Source organism: Protomyctophum bolini, assembly GCF_963924005.1.
Source record: "Protomyctophum bolini genome assembly, chromosome: 9".
Classification (NCBI taxonomy): Eukaryota; Metazoa; Chordata; class Actinopteri; order Myctophiformes; family Myctophidae; genus Protomyctophum; species Protomyctophum bolini.
Genome location: NC_137870.1, coordinates 11,418,088 through 11,438,436, shown reverse-complemented (window position 1 = coordinate 11,438,436; position 20,349 = coordinate 11,418,088). Strand labels below are relative to the sequence as shown.

General features: G+C 42.1%; 1 protein-coding gene across 1 annotated transcript in view; it reads left to right on the top strand.

Moving 5' to 3' along the window:
* Positions 1 to 1,816: 1,816 nt before the first annotated feature.
* LOC308320916 (mitochondrial intermediate peptidase-like) overlaps positions 1,817 to 20,349 on the top strand; it is a gene marked incomplete at its 3' end in the record, with an annotated part of 33,055 nt that continues 14,522 nt past the window's right edge. Inside the window, exons 1-10 of the mRNA XM_080771656.1 lie at positions 1,817 to 2,315; positions 3,690 to 3,863; positions 5,275 to 5,363; positions 5,736 to 5,822; positions 6,779 to 6,842; positions 7,687 to 7,869; positions 9,548 to 9,704; positions 13,157 to 13,205; positions 14,076 to 14,136; positions 15,495 to 15,547. Coding sequence (XP_080627782.1) covers positions 2,157 to 2,315; positions 3,690 to 3,863; positions 5,275 to 5,363; positions 5,736 to 5,822; positions 6,779 to 6,842; positions 7,687 to 7,869; positions 9,548 to 9,704; positions 13,157 to 13,205; positions 14,076 to 14,136; positions 15,495 to 15,547 — 1,076 coding nt within the window. The 5' untranslated portion in view covers positions 1,817 to 2,156. The remainder of the gene's footprint in view (positions 2,316 to 3,689; positions 3,864 to 5,274; positions 5,364 to 5,735; positions 5,823 to 6,778; positions 6,843 to 7,686; positions 7,870 to 9,547; positions 9,705 to 13,156; positions 13,206 to 14,075; positions 14,137 to 15,494; positions 15,548 to 20,349) is intronic.

The following is a 20,349-nucleotide window of genomic DNA, read 5'->3' as shown; positions in this document are numbered from 1 at the left end:
CCACTGTGTTTGAAATAGACACGCTTTCTAAGGTGTGATTTGGAGTCCTAAGGATGAATACAGTTCAGTTCCGCTGTATACGCCTGGGGCGAGTTGGTAAAGGGGCGACTCGTTTGGTATTCACTATAACTGGGTCCATTAGGATAGGATAGGTAATGTTACCAACTCTCCATCATTTCGTTGGGGAGTGGCCGAGTGGGGACCACCTGGAACCCCCTCAACCCACACGGAAAGGACTTATATGAAACCTATATGTTCATATATGTAACATATAAGTCCTTTCCGTGTGGGAAGGACCACCAGTGGTCCCCGGCCCGGACCACTGGTTGAAAATCACTGAGCTAGATTAATAAATGACACCCGGCCATGAGGATATAAAAGAGCGTGTGACAGTATAACTACCACCTCTAACCACTGCAGAGGTGCTGGTTATATTAACATACATGTACTGTAACCGATTGGTTAAATACAATTAATAATGTAAAAAATATATTCTTGTCCCTCTACTGCCATCTAGTGGGTATTTGTTATATCTGCAGGATGAAGTCTCCAGCAAGTGTTATTGTTTATTGGTCAACATTGATTGATTGATTGATTGATTGATTGATTGAAAATTGTATTCACAGTTTGAATGGGTACATTTCAAACGAAAGCACAAGTCCATACGAAAACTGCTACGCGGATAAAACTATAAAAAGCACTAAGACTTGTTTACATCAGGGTCCTCACTCCTCCATTTTCAAGTTTTCCTCAAGTTTGTGAACTGCCTTGGATGATTAAATATAGTCCCAGCAATTCACGTTCCCCACGCAACTTGATGACTTTGTCTCCAATACGTAGCCTAATACTTCCATCCAATTCGAAAAGGTCTTCAACTTGAGTTTCGTCATTTTGTCCCACACTGAGAGACTTGATGTAGAGATGAATCGTTCAGAAATAAACAAAGCGCTTCTGGCCCTTATATGCACATTGGAGAATGTCATTTCCCCCCCATTTGACACTGTGTGTGCTGATGAAACCAGAATCTTCAATGGTGTCTTCTCTTGGTATGATTGCCTCCACAGTGCAACTCAATCAATTAGGTTTATGGATAGCATAGGGATTAAAGAGGTTTAATGTAAAAAAAAAAATAATAATAAAGGAAAAAAAATAAATAAAGAAACGTTCCTATCTCACAAAAATTTGGTGGGCCCCTGTAGTAACTCTGAGGACCCCCTAGGGATCATGCGCCCCCTGTGGAAGACCCCTGGTATTAGCTACTATACTCATTTGTGTTATCAGAGCCGAGCTACAAACAACTACTTTTATTCTTCAATTTTTATCTAATTTGACGTTATTCTGGAACAGGAGCAGAGCGAGGAATGTAATGAGAATTTATATGCACAGGGGTCAGTGCGGGGGCACCCAGGTGAGGAAACAGTAAAACACCCCTACCAAAAGTCAACAAAGAATCTTCTGGACAAGTTTAAGAAATCAACTTAGAATGTTTTAAAACATACAAAACAATTCTAATATTATGAAAATTAACTGTTCTGGGAGGTCCCAAATAGATGACCCCCCCAGAAACGGGGTGGGGGTCCGGAAAATTTGAACCCCATCATTTTCTCATAGTTTGGAGTGGACTCTATAGAACCAAGATCTGCAAAAAAAATCTATTTTAGCACAAAAATCCTACGGGAGCTGTTTTTTTTACGCCTCGTACCAGTATAATCTGATTTTCTATTGGAATTGACTTGTAGGCACATAAGATGTCCCAGAAAGAAACTACAAAAATATTGTCGCTCGAGTGTTACGTCATTACAAAGAACCAGGCATGTATGCATGCAATGTTTTTCGTCTGTGTACATTTCGACAATATGTTATTACATTGGCTACTCAAAATGTATGAGGACTCCCTTGTAACCTTCTGAAACTACTAGTAGCATCTATATATGGGCTCTTCTTTGTATTTTTTGTGACGTTGTTAAACGTTCCTCTTTTCTTTTAAATGTAAACGTAGCCACGGGCAGACAAACGAAAACACAAGACCTAAATACTCGGGTAGATTAGCTTTGATATGACAATGCTAACATGTGGAACTGTGGAAGCAATGTTTACTAGTAGTTTGACAGATCACCCTCAGAAAGCAACGAATAGGTTGTAACTGGACTGAAATCATGTCTGCGTGCACAGTCAGACGATTGCTTTTCTTAGCAAAGCACAAAGGAATAGCACCATATATCCGAACTCGGAAACATGTTACGACGTGGTCCCCAGTGGGAGCTGCCTTCAACACAAATCCCCAGAGGAGACTGGAGCTGTCTGACAACAACGTGGTTTGTACTTTGTATAATTCATTTCAGTCTAGTCTTCAGTGGCTGAACGGCTAATTGCACTGAGTTCAGTGTAGAATATATAAGCAATGAAATAATTTATTCTTTCACACATGATTTATATTAAAGCTATTCTATGCCGCGACATGTTGTGCAGTGCTCTGTGACAGGGTTCAAAGTCATTGTTCCTGCAAGGTCAAATAAGAATGAAGAGCTTCAATAACTTACCATTGCTGTAAATCTGTGGAAAAAAATAAAAACGCCCCATCAGACATACAGTACAAGTACAGTACAACAAGATGCTAAAACAAGATGTCTCGATATTTCTGTTCTTGTTTTTCTGTTCTAAATGTTTGTTTGTTTGTTCAGCTTTCAGCATGATCATCACAGAGTACCTTCGGCCATGTATGATTTTGCAAGCCCGTTTCAGAACTCTTTCCAGTCACTTTTAGGTCCAAACCGCACCAATGCAACTCCTTGCAACAAAACAGTTTTAACTTTTAAGGACATGTCACACCAATGAAACTACTTGCAACAAAACAGTTATAACTTTTAAGGACATGTCACACCAATGCAACTCCTTGCAACAAAACAGTTATAACTTTTAAGGACATGTCACACCAATGCAACTCCTTGCAACAAAACAGTTTTTACTTTTAAGGACATGTCACACCAATGCAACTCCTTGCAACAAAACAGTTTTTACTTTTAAGGACATGTCACACCAATGAAACTACTTGCAAGTTAACAAAACAGTTTTAAGGACATGCCACACCAATGAAACTCATTGCAACAAAACAGTTTTAAGGACATGCCACACCAATGAAACTCATTGCAACAAAACAGTTTTAAGGACATGCCACACCAATGAAACTCATTGCAACAAAACAGTTTTAAGGACATGTCACAGCAATGCAGCTCCTTGCAACTCACACTGGGGATAATGGTTTCATGCAACTACTCACAACTGTTGCAAGGAGTTGCATGGTGGTGACCCTTTGGTGTGGTTTGGGCCATTGAATTCCATGCGATGAATCGCTAGGGACAACGTGCGTCAACGCACAACAGGACATACAGTATCACATCACTGGGACAACGCTAAAACCGTCTCGACCCTTTGGTGTGGTTAGGGCTTTAGTCTGGCCGACAGTCAAGGAAATGTGAGGGCTGCATACTGTAGAATATATACTCCAGCACCGGGTGCACATAGCCTGTGTAGATCGGTACCAATTCAGGGTCTGACTTATTGGACCCTAAATTTCTTCAGGTGACCTAGGACAAAAGGCTTTCTATTGACTGAGGTCAACATATATAGTCCACCTGGCTGTCCCATTTCATGTCCCATGTTGACGTTCTTTGACCTCCATTCATTCTCAGGGTTTGTTTGGTGTGCCGGAGCTGACGTCACCTGCCGGTTTCGAGGTTGCAACAAAAGTGGCTCTGAAGAGAACTCACGATCTGGTAGACAGAACTATCAGCTGTATCCCAGGGGCCGAGACGGTGGAGGCTTTTGACCAGCTCTCGGATGGTCTGTGTAAAGTGGCTGACCTGGTAAGGATGCTCAGGATACGAGTAAGACGTGCGAACGCGGGAAGCGAACGCACTCAGCTCCATATATGGGCACAAAAGGGGCCAGGTCCACAACAAACAAATCACTGGCCCCTTTTGTGCCCATATATGGAGCTGAGTGGACCTGGCCCCTTTTGTGCCCATATATGGAGCTGAGTGATTGCTGATGCAACACACTCCATATTTGGATAGCGGGACAGACACACGGACAGACAGACAGACAGACAGACAGACAGACAGACACACACACAGACATGATCTGCTAGGTCTCATAGTAAGTGGTCTCATAGTAAGTGCTCACTGCGTTCGCAACAAGATATTTTAGCCCATTTAAGACCTGAGACAAGCTTCTACATATGTCTTCTAAATCGTTGTGTTTCTATATTGGGGGATCTCAAACTATTTCATGGCAAAGACCCCAACAATTATTTGTAATTGGCCGCTGACCCCCAGTGCACACGGACATCATTCTCTGTCCTCGATGGGGCCGGACCCGAAACGAAATGACTACTGGACTGAACAAATGAAAACTTCCTTTGGGAACAGTCTATGTTTGGGGAGCACAAACGTATGGGGCACACAATTGACACGTGCGTTGCGATTGGTGTGGTACTTCATCACACCACCTGCCAATTGTGTGCCCCATACATTTCTGCTTCCTTTGTTTTAAATTGCCCACCTGTTAGCAAGTCGGCTACAGGCCTATTCATAGTCTGGATTTTCGGTGGTGAGGTGACCACCGCTCCGGTGGTAAGCTGACCACCGGAGCTGAATAACATTGAGCGGTGGTGAGTAAAAACGGAGAGAAGGGCTGGAGCGGTGGCGGTGGTTTGCTCTTCACCGCGGCTTGTGACGTCATGTTGTAGTTCGGTGGTCACCCCACCACCGAAAATCCAGACTATGTATGAGCCTTAAACCGGTTTCACCTATCGGCCGGAGTTGCACACAGTTTGCAATATTGGCTAAAAACTGTCAATTCCTGAGGGCTAGCATGATAAGCTATAATAATTACATTGGTTGCTAATCAATTTACAATTTAGGCATTTAGCAGACGCTCTTCATCCAGAGAAACTTACAGTAAGCAAGAACAAAAACATGGTAATGCATTAAATATATAAAAGTAAATAAATAGTCATCATGAATCATACAGTGGGATATCTATACCATGCGTATACACTATAGAGTGCTGTGTCTACATAAAAATGCTATCTAAGTTACATAAGCTGTAAGGTCGTCGAGGCTAGGGCAAGTGCTACGGCAAATGCTACGGGCTAAGATGAGTCTGAAGAGGTGGGTGGGTTTTCAGACTACGGCGGAAGATTGGGCGTGAGACTGCACTAGTTCTGACTGCAATGGGAAGTGCATTTGAACTGATATTTCCTACTTTCACCAGGCTGACTTTGTGAAAGTGGCCCACCCGGATCCAGCCTACCGTGAGGCTGCAGAGAAGACCTGTGTAGAGATTGGCACAGTTGTAGAGAAGTAAGTCCAATGCAATATTTATCTCACCATGAATGAACCTGGTTGTGCACTAATGCACCACAATACACACAGCGTATAGTATACTAAATCAAACGCATAGAAGGCCATAATCGTACTGTTGCTGAGCTCATACTAATAATAATTACATTAGTAATATTGTCATCACCTGTGCGGGTGAGCTGTGTAATTTCCCTGACATTAAGCTGTCACGGAGCTTAGCAAAGGATATACTGAGCACACCCTTGAAAAACACTTGGAAATCATTACCAGAGGAGAGTGAAACTTAACACTTGTTATAGGAAACTGGAAATCATTGTATTATTGCATGTGACATGATACGGTATATTTAGATTGTATCTCTGTATTTTTCAGGCTCAACACTAACGTGGAGCTGTGTAAAAGCCTAAAGGACCTGCTAGGAAAGCCAGACACTGTATCTCAGCTGGACCCTGACACGAGGTAATATTTAGGTTGTGTGTGGAGACCTGTTAAACAAGCACTGACCTCTATTAGCACCGACCTGTTGTCGAGCTGCGACATTATCTTCAGTATCAAGCATTAAGTTGCTCCATAATGTTGGTTAAATGATCAGATACGTTGAAATAGTTTCAACTTGAGAATAGGTGCAATAAAATTGGTATTTTCCCCCACTATTAGCTTTAAATATTCGCACTAGATGCCTGTATCTTGGGTTAATTTGGAATTTCAGTATGTTCTTTATTTGTTTTTTTTGTTTTGTTGTTTAGTTTTGGGTTTTATCTATTCATAATTTTAGAATGTTATTTCGATTTTCAGCTAAACTGTTCTCATATTGATAAAGATCGATAGAAATTAGGGATGCATAATTAATCGGTAGCATAATCGGAATTGGCCAATGGCCATATCGGACATAAAAATGCCGTAAAAATCGGTATCGGAATGTTCTCAAAATAATACAGATTATTTAATCGGTTTTCACCAGCAAAAAATAAATAAAATTAAATAAATAATCTGCATTTAATTTGTGTACTAAACAGACACTTGGAAAAGAGTATAGGCTATTTATTAATTGATTTGAATACTTTATTTTGGGCCCCCTATAGGTAGCCTCGCGTTGTGATACTAATATACCACTGCGCTGGGCTACCCTATAGGGGCCTCTGTATAATATCGGAATCGGTCAGATTCTGAATCTGCAGATACCCTGCAAATAATCGGAGATCGGATATCGGTCATAATTTCATAATCGTGCACCCCTAATAAAAAAAGATAAAATTCCAACAAAGGCAGACAATGGTTGGATTTTAATTGACTCTGTAAAAGGCATCAAATGTGCTAAATAAAAAATAATATGTTTGTGGTCAAGAAAAGATTCAGTAACAAAAACGGTAGATGTTGTTGAAAGGAGAGTCTGTGTCCCTTGTTTTCCTAACTAGACGAGTGGCGGAGCTGTTCCTGTTCGACTTCGAGATCAGTGGAATTCACCTCCCAGACAAACTGGTAAGAAAGAAGTTTGGAATTATAATGTTAGGTGAATTCCTGCGTAGAGGACAATTAACTTGTTAATAGGTGGATGTCAAAACTTCAGCTTTATTATACTTTTTATTTTTGGGGGGCATTTGAAGACATTTTGTGTGTAATTCTAATTGGCTCATACAGACCTGATTATAGACTTTTCTTGATGCACTGTTTATTGTCAAGCTTTGCTTCCAACGACAATTTTTACTTAGTTCATCAAAACGGTCTCAAGATTCTGGTAATAAAATAGTTTTCTGTAGTATAATTGTTTCACTAATGTGTGTTGTTTTCAGAGGAAAGAGGCGGTGGCCCTCCACGTGAAGCTGTTGGATCTAATGTGTGTTGTTTTCAGAGGACAGAGGCGGTGGCCCTCCACGTGAAGCTGTTGGATCTAATGTGTGTTGTTTTCAGAGGACAGAGGCGGTGGCCCTCCACGTGAAGCTGTTGGACCTGAGCTAATGTGTGTTGTTTTCAGAGGAAAGAGGCAGTGGCCCTCCACGTGAAGCTGTTGGACCTGAGCTAATGTGTGTGGTTTTCAGAGGACAGAGGCGGTGGCCCTCCACGTGAAGCTGATTCACTAATGTGTGTTTTCAGAGGAAAGAGGCCGTGGCCCTCCACGTGAAGCTGATACACTAATATGTGTTGTTTTCAGAGGAAAGAGGCAGTGGCCCTCCACGTGAAGCTGATTCACTAATGTGTGTTGTTTTCAGAGGAAAGAGGCAGAGGCCCTCCACGTGAAGCTGATTCACTAATGTGTGTTGTTTTCAGAGGAAAGAGGCAGTGGCCCTCCACGTGAAGCTGATTCACTAATGTGTGTTGTTTTCAGAGGAAAGAGGCCGTGGCCCTCCACGTGAAGCTGTTGGCTCTGAGCCACGAGTTTCTGGTGGGTTCTCACATGCCCAACAGGATCGCGAGGTCCGCCATTCCAGAGCATCTCCATCAGCACTTTGGAAACGAGGGCAGTTTCATCCAGGTCGGAGGACTGTATGCCGACTCCCCGGACGACTTGGTATGTGTTCTGCTCTGCTACAGCTCAGCAGTACTCGTATGTTTTACTTACAGTAGATGGGTACGAGATATTATCTTGTCCGGACGAGATAATAATTATTATTATGGAAATTAGAAGTCTCAAGTAAAGTACAAATACCTCAAAAATCCACCACTGCAGATCAGTAAACCTTATTTTGACATATTTCCCACCAGGGTCGAACCAGTCCGGTTCTTGTTTTCCCCCTGCCTAATATTGAACCAGTTCAGAGTGTTTCCACTGAAAATGAATCTGTTCAGAAGTACCCTAACAGTTGGTTAGGAGGAACTGGAACCAAACAATGGCTGCCGTCGGTTCGGTGAAAGCACCAATGTGCCAAGAATCCAGAACGGAACCTGTTCTAGACTAGAACCAAAGTTATTTCGGTCTGTGTTTATTTTCTGTCCATATGGGGTTTGTGCGTGTTTTCGTCAGCAGGGGGTGCCATTGGTATATAGATTAAAATAAAGGAATAACTCTGAATCAAGCACAATCCTTATGCACTCTTCCCCCCCCCCCCTCTACCTGTTTAGAAATCTGTTCGTGTAAAGTACATTTACTTAAGTACTGTACAATGTACTTGAGTTATTTGTACTTTACTTGAGTATTTCCAATTTCCAGTACTATTAGTATTACTTCTACTCCACTACATCTCTGATCCAAATATTGTATTTTTTCTCCACTACATTTATTTGAATTTTACTAGTAGTACATTCGTTACTACTAGTTACTTGGTAGATTTTGATTATCGTCCTACATAAAACAATTAATGGAGAATTTAATGGAGAATTTACGTCATATGTGTCTGAGCAAATCGACATTTGGATGTATGATAAGAGCTCCCCCTGACTTCACACGGGTGTGATGTTTATTGTAGGGATAGCCCCTTGAGATACAGCGTCTTATTTTCAAGGGGGACCCATATGAACATGAACCAGATACATGGAAACATACAGTACACAGATACAGATAATATGCATACATATACAGAGATAGCTTGCTCACCCTCTTCCACCCACCCCACCAGCCACCACATAAACGGAGGCCACAGAGCACATACATCAGTGTATATGTAAATACTGGTATACTTGTCAGATTAGAAGCATAAACAAGTTGAATCAAGATGTGAATGTAAGGAAGTCCTGAAGCGACCGAAGGATGAAATAGATGGAGCCACAGGCCCAAAAGCTCAACGGTTAAGGATTAACCTGTGATGTCATGACATACTTTTTATTTGTGTTTTTTTTTTCTATGCATTAAGGTCCACAGAATGGGAGGTCTGCTCTGCCGGAAACATCGCGAAAATGCCCATTTTAGTATATCACACCATAGACAACCAATATAAGGCAAAATTTCATCATACTTACTTTCATCATGTCAAACTAGGGGGTTTTCATGATTCTGAATCCATTCCAAACATTCGTTTTGCACGATAAACACTCCTTGGCCCAAAAACGGCAATAGCCATCATCACAAATTATTCCAATCAGATGGGGCTTTGTAGCAGAAATACCTCCGTACAACCACAGTCATAGATTTTTGCTATTTTAAAGTAATGGTCTTGTAGATGTCTTAAGTGGATATAACGAAGCAGGCCAAACACTGCTTCAAATCAATACTAGTCCAACTGAAGTGGTGTTGCCCTCTTTGACATCCTCAGGTTCGGGAGATCGCCTACAGGATCTACCTCTACCCCAACGCAGAGCTGATGAGGTGCCTGGAGGAGCTGCTGGAATGTAGGAACAAACTGGCCAAGCTGGTGGGCTACGAGACCTATGCACACCGGGCTTTAAAAGGAACCATGGCTAAGACTCCAGGTAATGTAAGGAATATGGTTATATATGTGCCACTTTTTTATTTTATTTTTTCATATCTGCATGGAGGATGATTCTGATGACGCCATGAAGTGGGGGGAATTGTTATTCGATTAGATACACAAGGCACATACAGGAATTTAGCCGTCTTAGGAGCGTACGGGTAAATGCGGTTTTAATGTCCAGCCCATAGGAATCCTCTGTAATGCATATGTTACATTTAAAATAATCCTACTGGATGAGATGATATTGATTTGAATATACATTTTCAGGATGGATGGTGTCTTTTTTTTATATCTTTGTTTTATGTCAATAGATGATGTTTTTTACTTTCATATGATTGAGTTACTTGTAATGCTGACCGACAGACATTTTATTGAGGTCACTGTATTTACAGTAATTTGAACATATCACACTGCTGTAAAAAACTAAACTAAACAAAATAATATCGGTATCTATGCTGTCAACCTTGACCTGAACGTTGCATTGTGCACAATGCAACGTTCAGGTCAAGGTTGGCCATAGGAATGAAAGCCTAGGGTGGATGCAGACTGGGGTTTGTTGGAGGATTCCAGTAGTGAGCAGTTTTTTCATCTGGTCAGTAAACTCTGAGGGGGAGAGGGAGTGGTCAGTAAACTCTGAGGGGGAGAGGGAGTGGTCAGTAAACTCTGAGGGGGAGAGGGAGTGGTCAGTAAACTCTGAGGGGGAGAGGGAGTGGTCAGTAAACTCTGAGGGGGAGAGGGAGTGGTCAGTAAACTCTGAGGGGGAGAGGGAGTGGTCAGTAAACTCTGAGGGGGAGAGGGAGTGGTCAGTAAACTCTGAGGGGGAGAGGGAGTGGTCAGTAAACTCTGAGGGGGAGAGGGAGTGGTCAGTAAACTCTGAGGGGGAGAGAGGGAGTGGAGGGAAGAGAGAGAAAGTGTGACCGGAGTTACATGGATGGGGCTTTTAGGGGGGCGGAATCCTCACAAGCTTTTATCTCTTGTTTTGGTTCCTCTTGTCCTTGGCAGAACAGATGGGTGACGCAAGAAGTCAAATATGTTGGAGAAAACACATTTTAACATGTTAAGGCTCATGTTCATATTCCTTCCACAAAAAGAATATCTGCGGTACCGTAAAAAGCTGAAATCGTTAATAAAGTGCACTGAATATAAGGTGCCATGCAGTTGAAAGCAATTTGTCCAGTGCTGAAAATCTGCTGAATCTCTCAGCTCCTCTTCTGACTTGCAGTAGAGGGCCACTGATGAGCGCCTCAACATTCAGAGAACAGACTGTATATAACAGGTCACTGAAGTCTCGTTACTTGAGACTGTTGTTTCGACAATAATTGGTCCCTGTGTGCACTATGATGGTTTTTACAGTAGGATTTGCTGCCACAATATCCAGAAATTTTCCATTGATGTCAGAGACCATAACTTTAGGGAGGCATCATATTTTGGTCTTCTTATGGGACATGCTTCTTAGATCTTTTACAGCAGTCAACCGCAATCAGAATTTCAGACTCTGTCGTTTGCTGTCCCGGTAGCGTTTTACTTTATGACTCTCTGTCGCTGTGTGTTAACAAGAGGTTATTCAGGTCATCAGACGGTCTTCCAAGGTCATGCAACAGTTGAGCAAATCTGTTCTCCAGTTGTGCACTTGGTTGTCGGGGAGGTTTGTTCCTATTTCTCCCTTATTTCACAACTTTCCACGGCTGATCGGTTGAAGAGGCTCTATGCCCGGATGATGATGATGATGCAGGTCAGCCAGTTGCATCAAACATCGCAGGCCTCTGAGCTCTGCCTGTGCCTTGTCCTCTCATTTCCCAGGGAAAGGAAGTATTCTTGGGCTTTACTCAAAGAAAGTTCCAGCTTCCCTGTTTCTTTGGAGTCTTGTTGGTGCTAATTGGCTGTGTGCTGCTACTGTAGCATAATCTTGTTCACTGTTTTGGTGTCACATGGTGTCATTCCTACTTTAAACCAGGGCTACATCAAAGTGTGTACAGTATGTGTGGCCTGTGAGAATATTGTGTGTGCATTCTATCTCCCAGGAACAGAACTGTGTAGAATGCGCACACACGTTTAATGTTGCAGGACTCGAAACAGTGACCGTTTATTAATATGGATGGGCCTTTGCAGGCATCGTAGCCTTCACTTAATTTAGGTACTGTATTTAGGCTATTGAGAATAATACAATAATTTGTTTTAATAAATCTAACTTTTGCAATCATAATCTATTATACACACCAATGTCGTTTCATAATCACAAGCATCGTGTTGCAACCCCTATATTGCCTGTTGCCTACTGAGAGATTGCACAATCTCACACACAATATCACAATCACAGTCTATGAAACACATTTCTAGCAAAATAGTATTCATCATGATTGACAAAATGACAGTCATGATGTTATTCATAATGGTGGATCTATGGAGAAAAGCAATCCTTTTGGTAAATGGTGCATTTATATAGTGCCTTTATCCAGGGCTCTTTACATAGATTGAGCATTACATTCACTCGCACATTCATACACCGATGGGTGGAGGAAACCATACAAGGCACCAACCAGCACGTCAGGAGCAATTAGGGGTTCAGTGTCTTGCTCAAGGACACTTCGACACTAACTCTGGGGGAGCCCGGGTTCCAGCTGGGAACCTCACGGTTCCCCTAAGGCTGTTCTACCGCCCCTCTACCCCTGAGCCGCCCCGTTAACATATTGACAGCTTTGATTGAATATGACCCGTTCATTTTGACAGCCTTGAGTCTGTAGTGTTTGATTCTGAAGTGTTTTCAGGTGTAGAAGGAAACCCAACTGTGTGACAATAGTAATGCACATTTCTTGCTCAAATGTGAATCTCGAGTTTCCTCTACAAGAATTGAGATCACGATTCTCATTTCCTCCCTGAAATGTGTTATTAAAAAACAAAACAAAAAACATAAGAGTAACTAAAATGAATTTGACAGCCAACTAGTGCAGTACGAACGATTCTTCACAATAAGAGATTGCTTGTGTGTCTGAATTTTGATCTCAATCTTTTTTCGATTAATTGTGCAGCACTATGTGACAATAAGCCTGAAAAACAGGCACATTTTTGGGTGAATTGGCAATTATTTTACATTTGATAAAATAGACTGGTACAATTGGTTGGAACTTTCCAGATGCATCGTACGTGCGTCTGGTGTAGCCGCAGCGTTTCTTTTTCTTTATTAGATCCCCATTAGCTTTCCACAAAGTGGTGGCTGGTCTTCATGGGGTCCACACAAAAATGTATACAATAAAATACAATAATTAAAATCTAAAACAGTCAAAATGTAGTTGTAGCAAAAACAGTGATGTCGCTCTGCATTGTCATAAATACAGTGTTTACACAAAATACAAAAAATTAAATGAGGTACAAAAAAAGTGTTGAACTAGATTTGAGATCAGTCATGTTTGTGGGCTGAAGCGTTCTTCTTGTTCCATTTCCTCATTTCTACAGACACGGTGATGAAGTTCTTGCAGCTGCTGACAGACAAACTGGCAGACAGGTACGGCCTTCCTCATTATCATTCTACCAGTGATCTTTGAATATCACCTTTAAATGGAATGCATATCCAAGTGTATAGGCCGCAGGGTTCAAAGCATGGGAAAAAGGTAGCGGCTTATAATCCGGAAATTACGGTAGTCTAGATCGTACCGGATTTGTCTCATTTGGTGACCCATGACTCACGACCCTATGTTTGGGAAGCACTGAACTAGACCCTTGTCACGCCAATGACGCCATCTCAACCACAAGGTGACAGACAGTGTCACGGCACCTTTTATTGAGCAAATGTCACACATAATAAATGAAATTTGAAAGTTTCACCTTCTATGGATATATTATACAACAAGGTGTGTTTCCTAGTTTCCCAACAATAACTAAACTGTCAATATCCATTTCAGTTTGTAACTTTATCTCTAAAGTAATAAAATCCCACTGTCTCATTATCCCACGACGATGTGATGTTACTCTGGAGTGATTGTGGAAATATTATTTCCACACTCACACCAGGGGGCCACTATAGTTACACACTCATTCCAGAGGGCCACTATAGTTACACACTCATTCCAGAGGGCCACTATAGTTACACACTCATTCCAGAGGGCCACTATAGTTACACACTCATTCCAGAGGGCCACTATAGTTACACACTCATTCCAGAGGGCCACATTGCATATTCCTGTCTGGTAGAAACCTCTTATCTCTGTATTTTAACTTTTTATTCTCCGTAAATAAATGCCCTAGTTTGCCATTCTGCCACACAAAACTAGCAAGCTCAAAAGGATCAAGCTCAAAATCCAAAAATCCATTTAATTAAAATGATTCATGCAAAGCTGCATATTAATTTTATTTTATATTTTATTTTAACTCACAGAACCACCAAGGACTTCAACATGATGAGAGAGTTTAAGAAAAAACTCAACCCACATAATGCGGTAAGTACCTATTTATTTGATTTAATTGCCAGTGTCACTTAAGTCAAGGATTGGTTTTCTGTCCCCTCTACCTCCCTCTATCTCCCCTGGTCTCCAGTTTTGGAACCACTGGTACGTGTCGTGTACCTGTGCTGGTACGCAGGACATGTCCCACTGGTACGTGAGAAGGGAATCCCAAGTTTTCCCGACCGTGAATTTATAACCGTGTGTCACCAGGATCAATGACAATGATATAACATTATGTTGTGATATAATAATACAGCAGCAGGTACAGTAGGCTACATGAGGCCAGTCAACTGTCTTCCATGTTTTGGTACGATGATGCGTGATCCCCCCCCCCCCCCAACCATGCCGTTCCGCGAACATTTTATGAACTCTCAGCCGGTCTTTGGTAATAGAAAGCCTGGGAACCCCTGGTCTAGAACACCGTTTCTCAATTAGTGGTCAACTAGTTATAATTACCGTAAATCCTGGCGTTGAATTAAGTATATAAAAACGTCCTTTTATTAGCCGGGTATTTTTGTGTTTTGTTTTTTTGAGGTGCCGTATCTGTTACCTTCGCTGCCCTGGTTGGCTGGCTGTCACTAGTTATGCCGGTGGTCGCATTGCTCGCGCACAACGCAACAAACTAACAAACAAACTTGGGGAGAGAACGCCACTATAAGCACTGACTTTTCATGGCCACGGACAATACAACTACTACTAGTACTACTACTGCGGAGGGAGGAAGATTACACAAAACCAAGCAAGTGAGAGCTGTTTCTATTTGTGACATGACGTGCTGCGAGCTCTCAGATCTACGCTTCATGCAACAAATGTACCGTACGTTCGTTCTATTAAAGGGTAGATCGCTACTGTTTGGGGGCTCAGCAACCCCACAAACGGATCTAGCCTTATATAACTGATATACAGCGTAGCTTGTTGCTAACGCGACCCCCCACCTCCTCTCTCTCTCTCTCTCTTCTCTCTCTCTCTCTCTCTCTCTCTCTCTCTCTCTCTCTCTCTCTCTCTCTCTCTCTCTCTCTCTCTCTCTCTCTCTCTCTCTCTCTCTCTCTCTCTCTCTCTCTCTCTCACATATTTGAATTATCTTCTTTTATACGCTCGTTTCGCAAGTTGTAATTTATCATACAGATCCTTCCTTGTCGGCACACACACCACGCTTGGACCACAATAACGACGAAGTATCTGACCTCACTATGAACTCCTCATTGAATCATAATAAATGCTTAATGGCTTTTAAGCATGGCAAGCGAATTATTAAACATGTCTATTCTTATTTGTTTTGCCCATGACACTGTATTCATCCATGCATCTTGTATTAACACGATGATTCATCATTGTTTTGTAATTCCACCCAGGAGCTACAGCCCTGGGATCATCCGTACCTGAGCGGTGTGTTGCGTGCCGAAAGGTGAGTGCTTGGCATCGCACGGTGCACTTAATTTTTCAAGCACGCAGCTGTCATTCGATAAACCTGCTTGATTTATATCTCTGTGGTGTATTTGAGGTGTTTGTTGTAACTCCAGCTACGGCTGCAGATTATTATTGTGCTCCCGTTGCTTCCTCGGGTGTCAAGACAGCACAAAAGGTGTTAGGGGAGAACCATGGGAGTTGTACCAGTGTGTTTGTCCCCCTGCGATACAGGACTATAACGTCTGGTCTAGCTCTTCTGCCTAATGTCTAAGTCCCTCCCTAATGTTTGTTTTGACTCAGACTGAAGGCTGAAGCGTTATGTAATCTCCTCTTTTTCCCAGCAGTACAGTAGTTTTTACTGTACTGCTTTCACCACAACCGAATGAACACAGAGGGGAAGCAGGGACCTGTCAGTCACCGGCTGATTCTAAAAATGTCTTCTAAAGTTTTCTGAAAACTTTTGTTGCCATATCAGTGGTGCTCAAAAGTTTCATGTCAAGGACGCCCAAAATTATATGTATTTTGCCGCAGAACACCCATCTCAAAATATTTTCTTACTGGCACCTCAATCAAAGATTTGCACAAAACATTTCAAAAGTAGCAGAACTACAAGCTCATTGTGCGTCACTTCCATAGGTGACTCCATAGGTTCGGGTGCAGGTGTTTTTTCCGACAGCATATTGATCCGAAACCTCAATCCTAACCTAACCCTAACCGCAAGCACGGGAGCAGCGCATGTCGGACCATCGCTTTTTCGCATCGCAGCGAAGGTCCCCCCGCTGCGGAGCGGACTGTTGCCCCGTCGGCTAGAATGCTGTCGGAAAATAGTCCGCCTCCCCATAGGTTCCATGAGCTTGTATATCTGCTATGTTTGAATAGTTAAACTGATTGTGACGCTACTACCTTTTTAACGTAAAGGACACGGATGCTTTCAAAGATTGAGTGGGTTAAGCAGCACTTTATGTGAGCAAATGAGTGACACAAAATGCACACCAATGTTTATATACAGTATGTACAGTATCTCTCTTTGTTGATGTGATGAAACCTGGTGGAAATAATAGACCGACATCTCAGTGATCTGCCACTAACATTCATTAGGCTGCGCTCGCCGCTCACACCTAAGTGTCTCCTCGGACAGCTCGCGATTCATTTTCAATGTGAGTCATGTGGTTTTGACGAGACAACCTTGTTCGATGGCTGTGTTCTGCCCTCCTCACCCCCCCATCGAACAAGGTTGTCTCGTCAGAACCACGTGATTCCCGTTGAAAATGAATGGCGAGCTGTTCCGACACACAGAGGAGACCGGCGACAAGCAGCAGACACCCGTCTCTTATGTGTGAGCGGAGCCTGACCTTTTCATTCAACAGTTATTGTTGTGAATGTAAAATACATTTCTATCCTGGCTATTCTACCAGGATTGGCTGACTGACTGCCGTGTGTCACTAATACAAACCGTTGAACGGTTATTCACCGAGTCGTTTTATAAAAATAATATCCTTCAGTGAGACATGCACAAAGCTTGTGGTCTAGGCATGTATTAAGTATGTTACCAGCAGCTTTTACAGTACATATCGAAGCTTGGCTTTTTTTTATCGCAATAGATCCTGCTTTCCATGGTCTACTAGAAAGAGGCTAATATTGAGGCACTATTCCTCTCTGCTCTGGACTACGGGGGCATTATTATATATAGAAACGCATCAGCTACCACACTTAAAAGCTTGGACCCAGTTTATCATTCTGCCCTTAGATTTATAACGGGCGACAGCTATAACACCCATCACTGCATACTGTACAATAAGGTCGGTTGGCCCTCCCTCCAGCACTGGTTGTTGTTTATCTATAAAGCTTTAATTGGGAGTTCACCCTCTTATTTAAATTCACTTTTGTAATGGAAAACTATTTCTTATCACACACTCGCTCTCAGGACTATTTAATGCTTGAGACTTTGCATGCCTCCACTGAGTTTGGAAAATCTGCGTTCAAGTGCCGTGCCTCGCACACTTGGAACACCTTACAGCTCTCTCTTGTTCCCCTTGGTCGTTTCAGTCGGAACATATCGACATTGGTCAATCTCAGTTGTACCTGTTTTAATTGATGTTGATAAACTATGTGATGAAATGTTCTTTTATTTTTTTATTTTGTCCTTTGTCTCCCCCCCGCCCCCCCAGCCCTCAGTATGTTCTCAGAGAACTAAATTAAGGTTGAAATGAAAAAAGAAAAAGGATCTGGCTCCAGTTTATCTCATTAAGTTAAAGTGACTTTGAAATGGTTCTGTAGAGTGTCCTGAGCAGTATTTCTGTCTGTCACATGAGGGACAAATCATAATAGATACATATTATAATATAATAATAATATAAATCTGTACACACCCAAGAAAGTAATGCTGTGGTGGAATATTTAATGTGAGATGCAGTCTGTCTCACGGAGTATCTCCAGATTATTGGCCTCCCCCTGATGTTTTTTTTTCCTTTTTGTTTTTACAGATAACCTGTTATTATTTAAAATCTCCCTCACTTCCCAGCACTCGCCAGATCCCAATAACACCAAGTGGGTTTTTATCAAAGTATTATTACAGGTGTTTTATGTCTTCGAGAGACTATAGTGCTTTTTTAAAGCATCCCCCAAATGCCATTTTTGCATGTGTGGGAGATCTCTTTTTGTGCCCTGCCAAAGTCCAATGCCAATTGTATTTTGGCAGGGAGGGCCACTGAGTGACGACTCAGTGGAAGAAGTGAAGATGTGTCTCTCTATCTTTCCTCCCTCTCTCTGTCTCTCACACCCCACACTCCTTCCTCCTCCTTTTACAGAGGAAAATATCTTTCCATGATGATCCCCTAACACCTCTCCAGTCTCCCTATCTTGACGAATACTGGATAACTCACCCCTTTACCATGTATAATATATTTATACTGCCATGTTGATAAGAGTATTGTTACCACTGTTGATTCCGTCGTACTCCGTCGACCTTTTTGAGTGGTGCAACCACTCCAAGGAACAGCAATGTCTGTGTTAACCTATGTGAGTGACCTTGTGACTATGAGTACCAGTAGGAGCAAAAGTGGCGCTGTTGTGCCAGAAACATAGAGAGAGAGATAGTGTTGCACTGTTGCCTAGTGCTAATTACAGAGAGAGATAGGGAGAGGGGAGTTGCACCACTCAGTTCACACGTGTGACTTTTCACTGACAAATGGAATAAAAACTAAGCCATGATGTCTGGAACTAAGACTAAACATAATATTGACAATTTCGTCAACAAATTAAAAATTACCGGTAGACTAAAATGTTAGGAGGGGGACTAGTGGAGAAGAGATCCAGTAGAACTAAAAGAAAAGTCATTTTTGTTTGGTTGCATGCTTAAAATGGCAGATCTATGTAGATCAGAATCAACACTACTGGTCACCAGGAGTCCTCCAAAGACTATTTGTATAAAATGGGTCCATTACTGCTTTTTGTAGCATGCATTATTTTTCAACCTGCTCATTCCATACATCTCCCACATTCACCATTTCTCTGAAACTTACAAATTACGTCATTAGTTCTCTGTGGTTCTTTCTTTCTTCCTCATCGCTTTCACTCTGTTTTCATTCTCGCTACTATCCCTATTCCTCTTTCTCTGTCAATTCCACTCAATGTTTTAGCGCTCTCTCTCTCTTTCTTTTTCTCTCTGGTAAAGCAGCTGTTAGCCATTGTCAAATTGGGTACAGATTGTGTATCTATCTGTCTGACTGTGCATGGGTGAATAGACTTGGCAACCATGGCTGTGCTTAATGGGGACTATTGAGCTAAACCGTTCAAGCTATATAACATATCATTTGCATATCAAAGTGTCAAATGTGGGCGATAGGAAATAAACCCGTTAACCCTATCAGGCTTGGTGGCTTCACAGGACCACACGTTATGTATAATATAATATATCATAGCGCTGCAGCACGAGTCTTGCTCAAATGTGAATCCACAAGAATTGAGATCCACGATTCTCACACGATTCTCATTTTTTCCAAGAACATATTTTGTCTTTGGTCTGTAGTCGCTTGGCAGTTCGTTTAATTGTGCAGCACTAATGTGCAGCACTAATGTATCGCACACAGTATGTAAATGTTAGGGGATTTCTTTTTTGGCCCGTTGTGAATCCCTGCCCAACTGAAGAGAAGCCTGCACCACTGTAAAGTGCAGAAACACAGTTGGTTTCCTATCCTACAAACAGGGTGATGACTTGTCGTCACCATTAATCATGGCTATAGACCTTGGCCATGGGTAAAAAGATGCCTCTCCTCCGTGGGTGTTAATTAAAGTGTAGGAGACAGTGATGTGTGGAGTGGACCCTCGGGGCTGTGTTGCAGCAGAGAGAGGCGCTGTGCGTTGTCCACATCCAGACGGGGTGTCATTGCACCGTGTGATCATCAGAAGAAGATAGACAGGAACCCAAAATGTTCCACTGATCTGGGGTTTTCCCCTTTTTCCTTTCTTCCTACCACGCATGTCTCACCAGCATGAGGGAGTCTAAAAAATTCTCTGGTCCTTCCTCCTTCCTACCATGCATGTCTCACCAGCCCGAGGGAGTCTAAATCAGTGGTTCTCAAACTTGTTTTTTTATGTCAATCAAGCACCCTCAAATTGACACCACGGAACCCCATTTGAAAAGAAATGCTAAGGACCCCCATAATAAGGCGTGATTTTACGCAGTGATTTTCAACCATTTTAATTTCAAGTATCACCAGTTTGACATGCATTTAGGCTAGGACCCCCATTAATGGCATTTCTATTTCTATTTATATCTAATTTATATTTCAATTTAGCTCT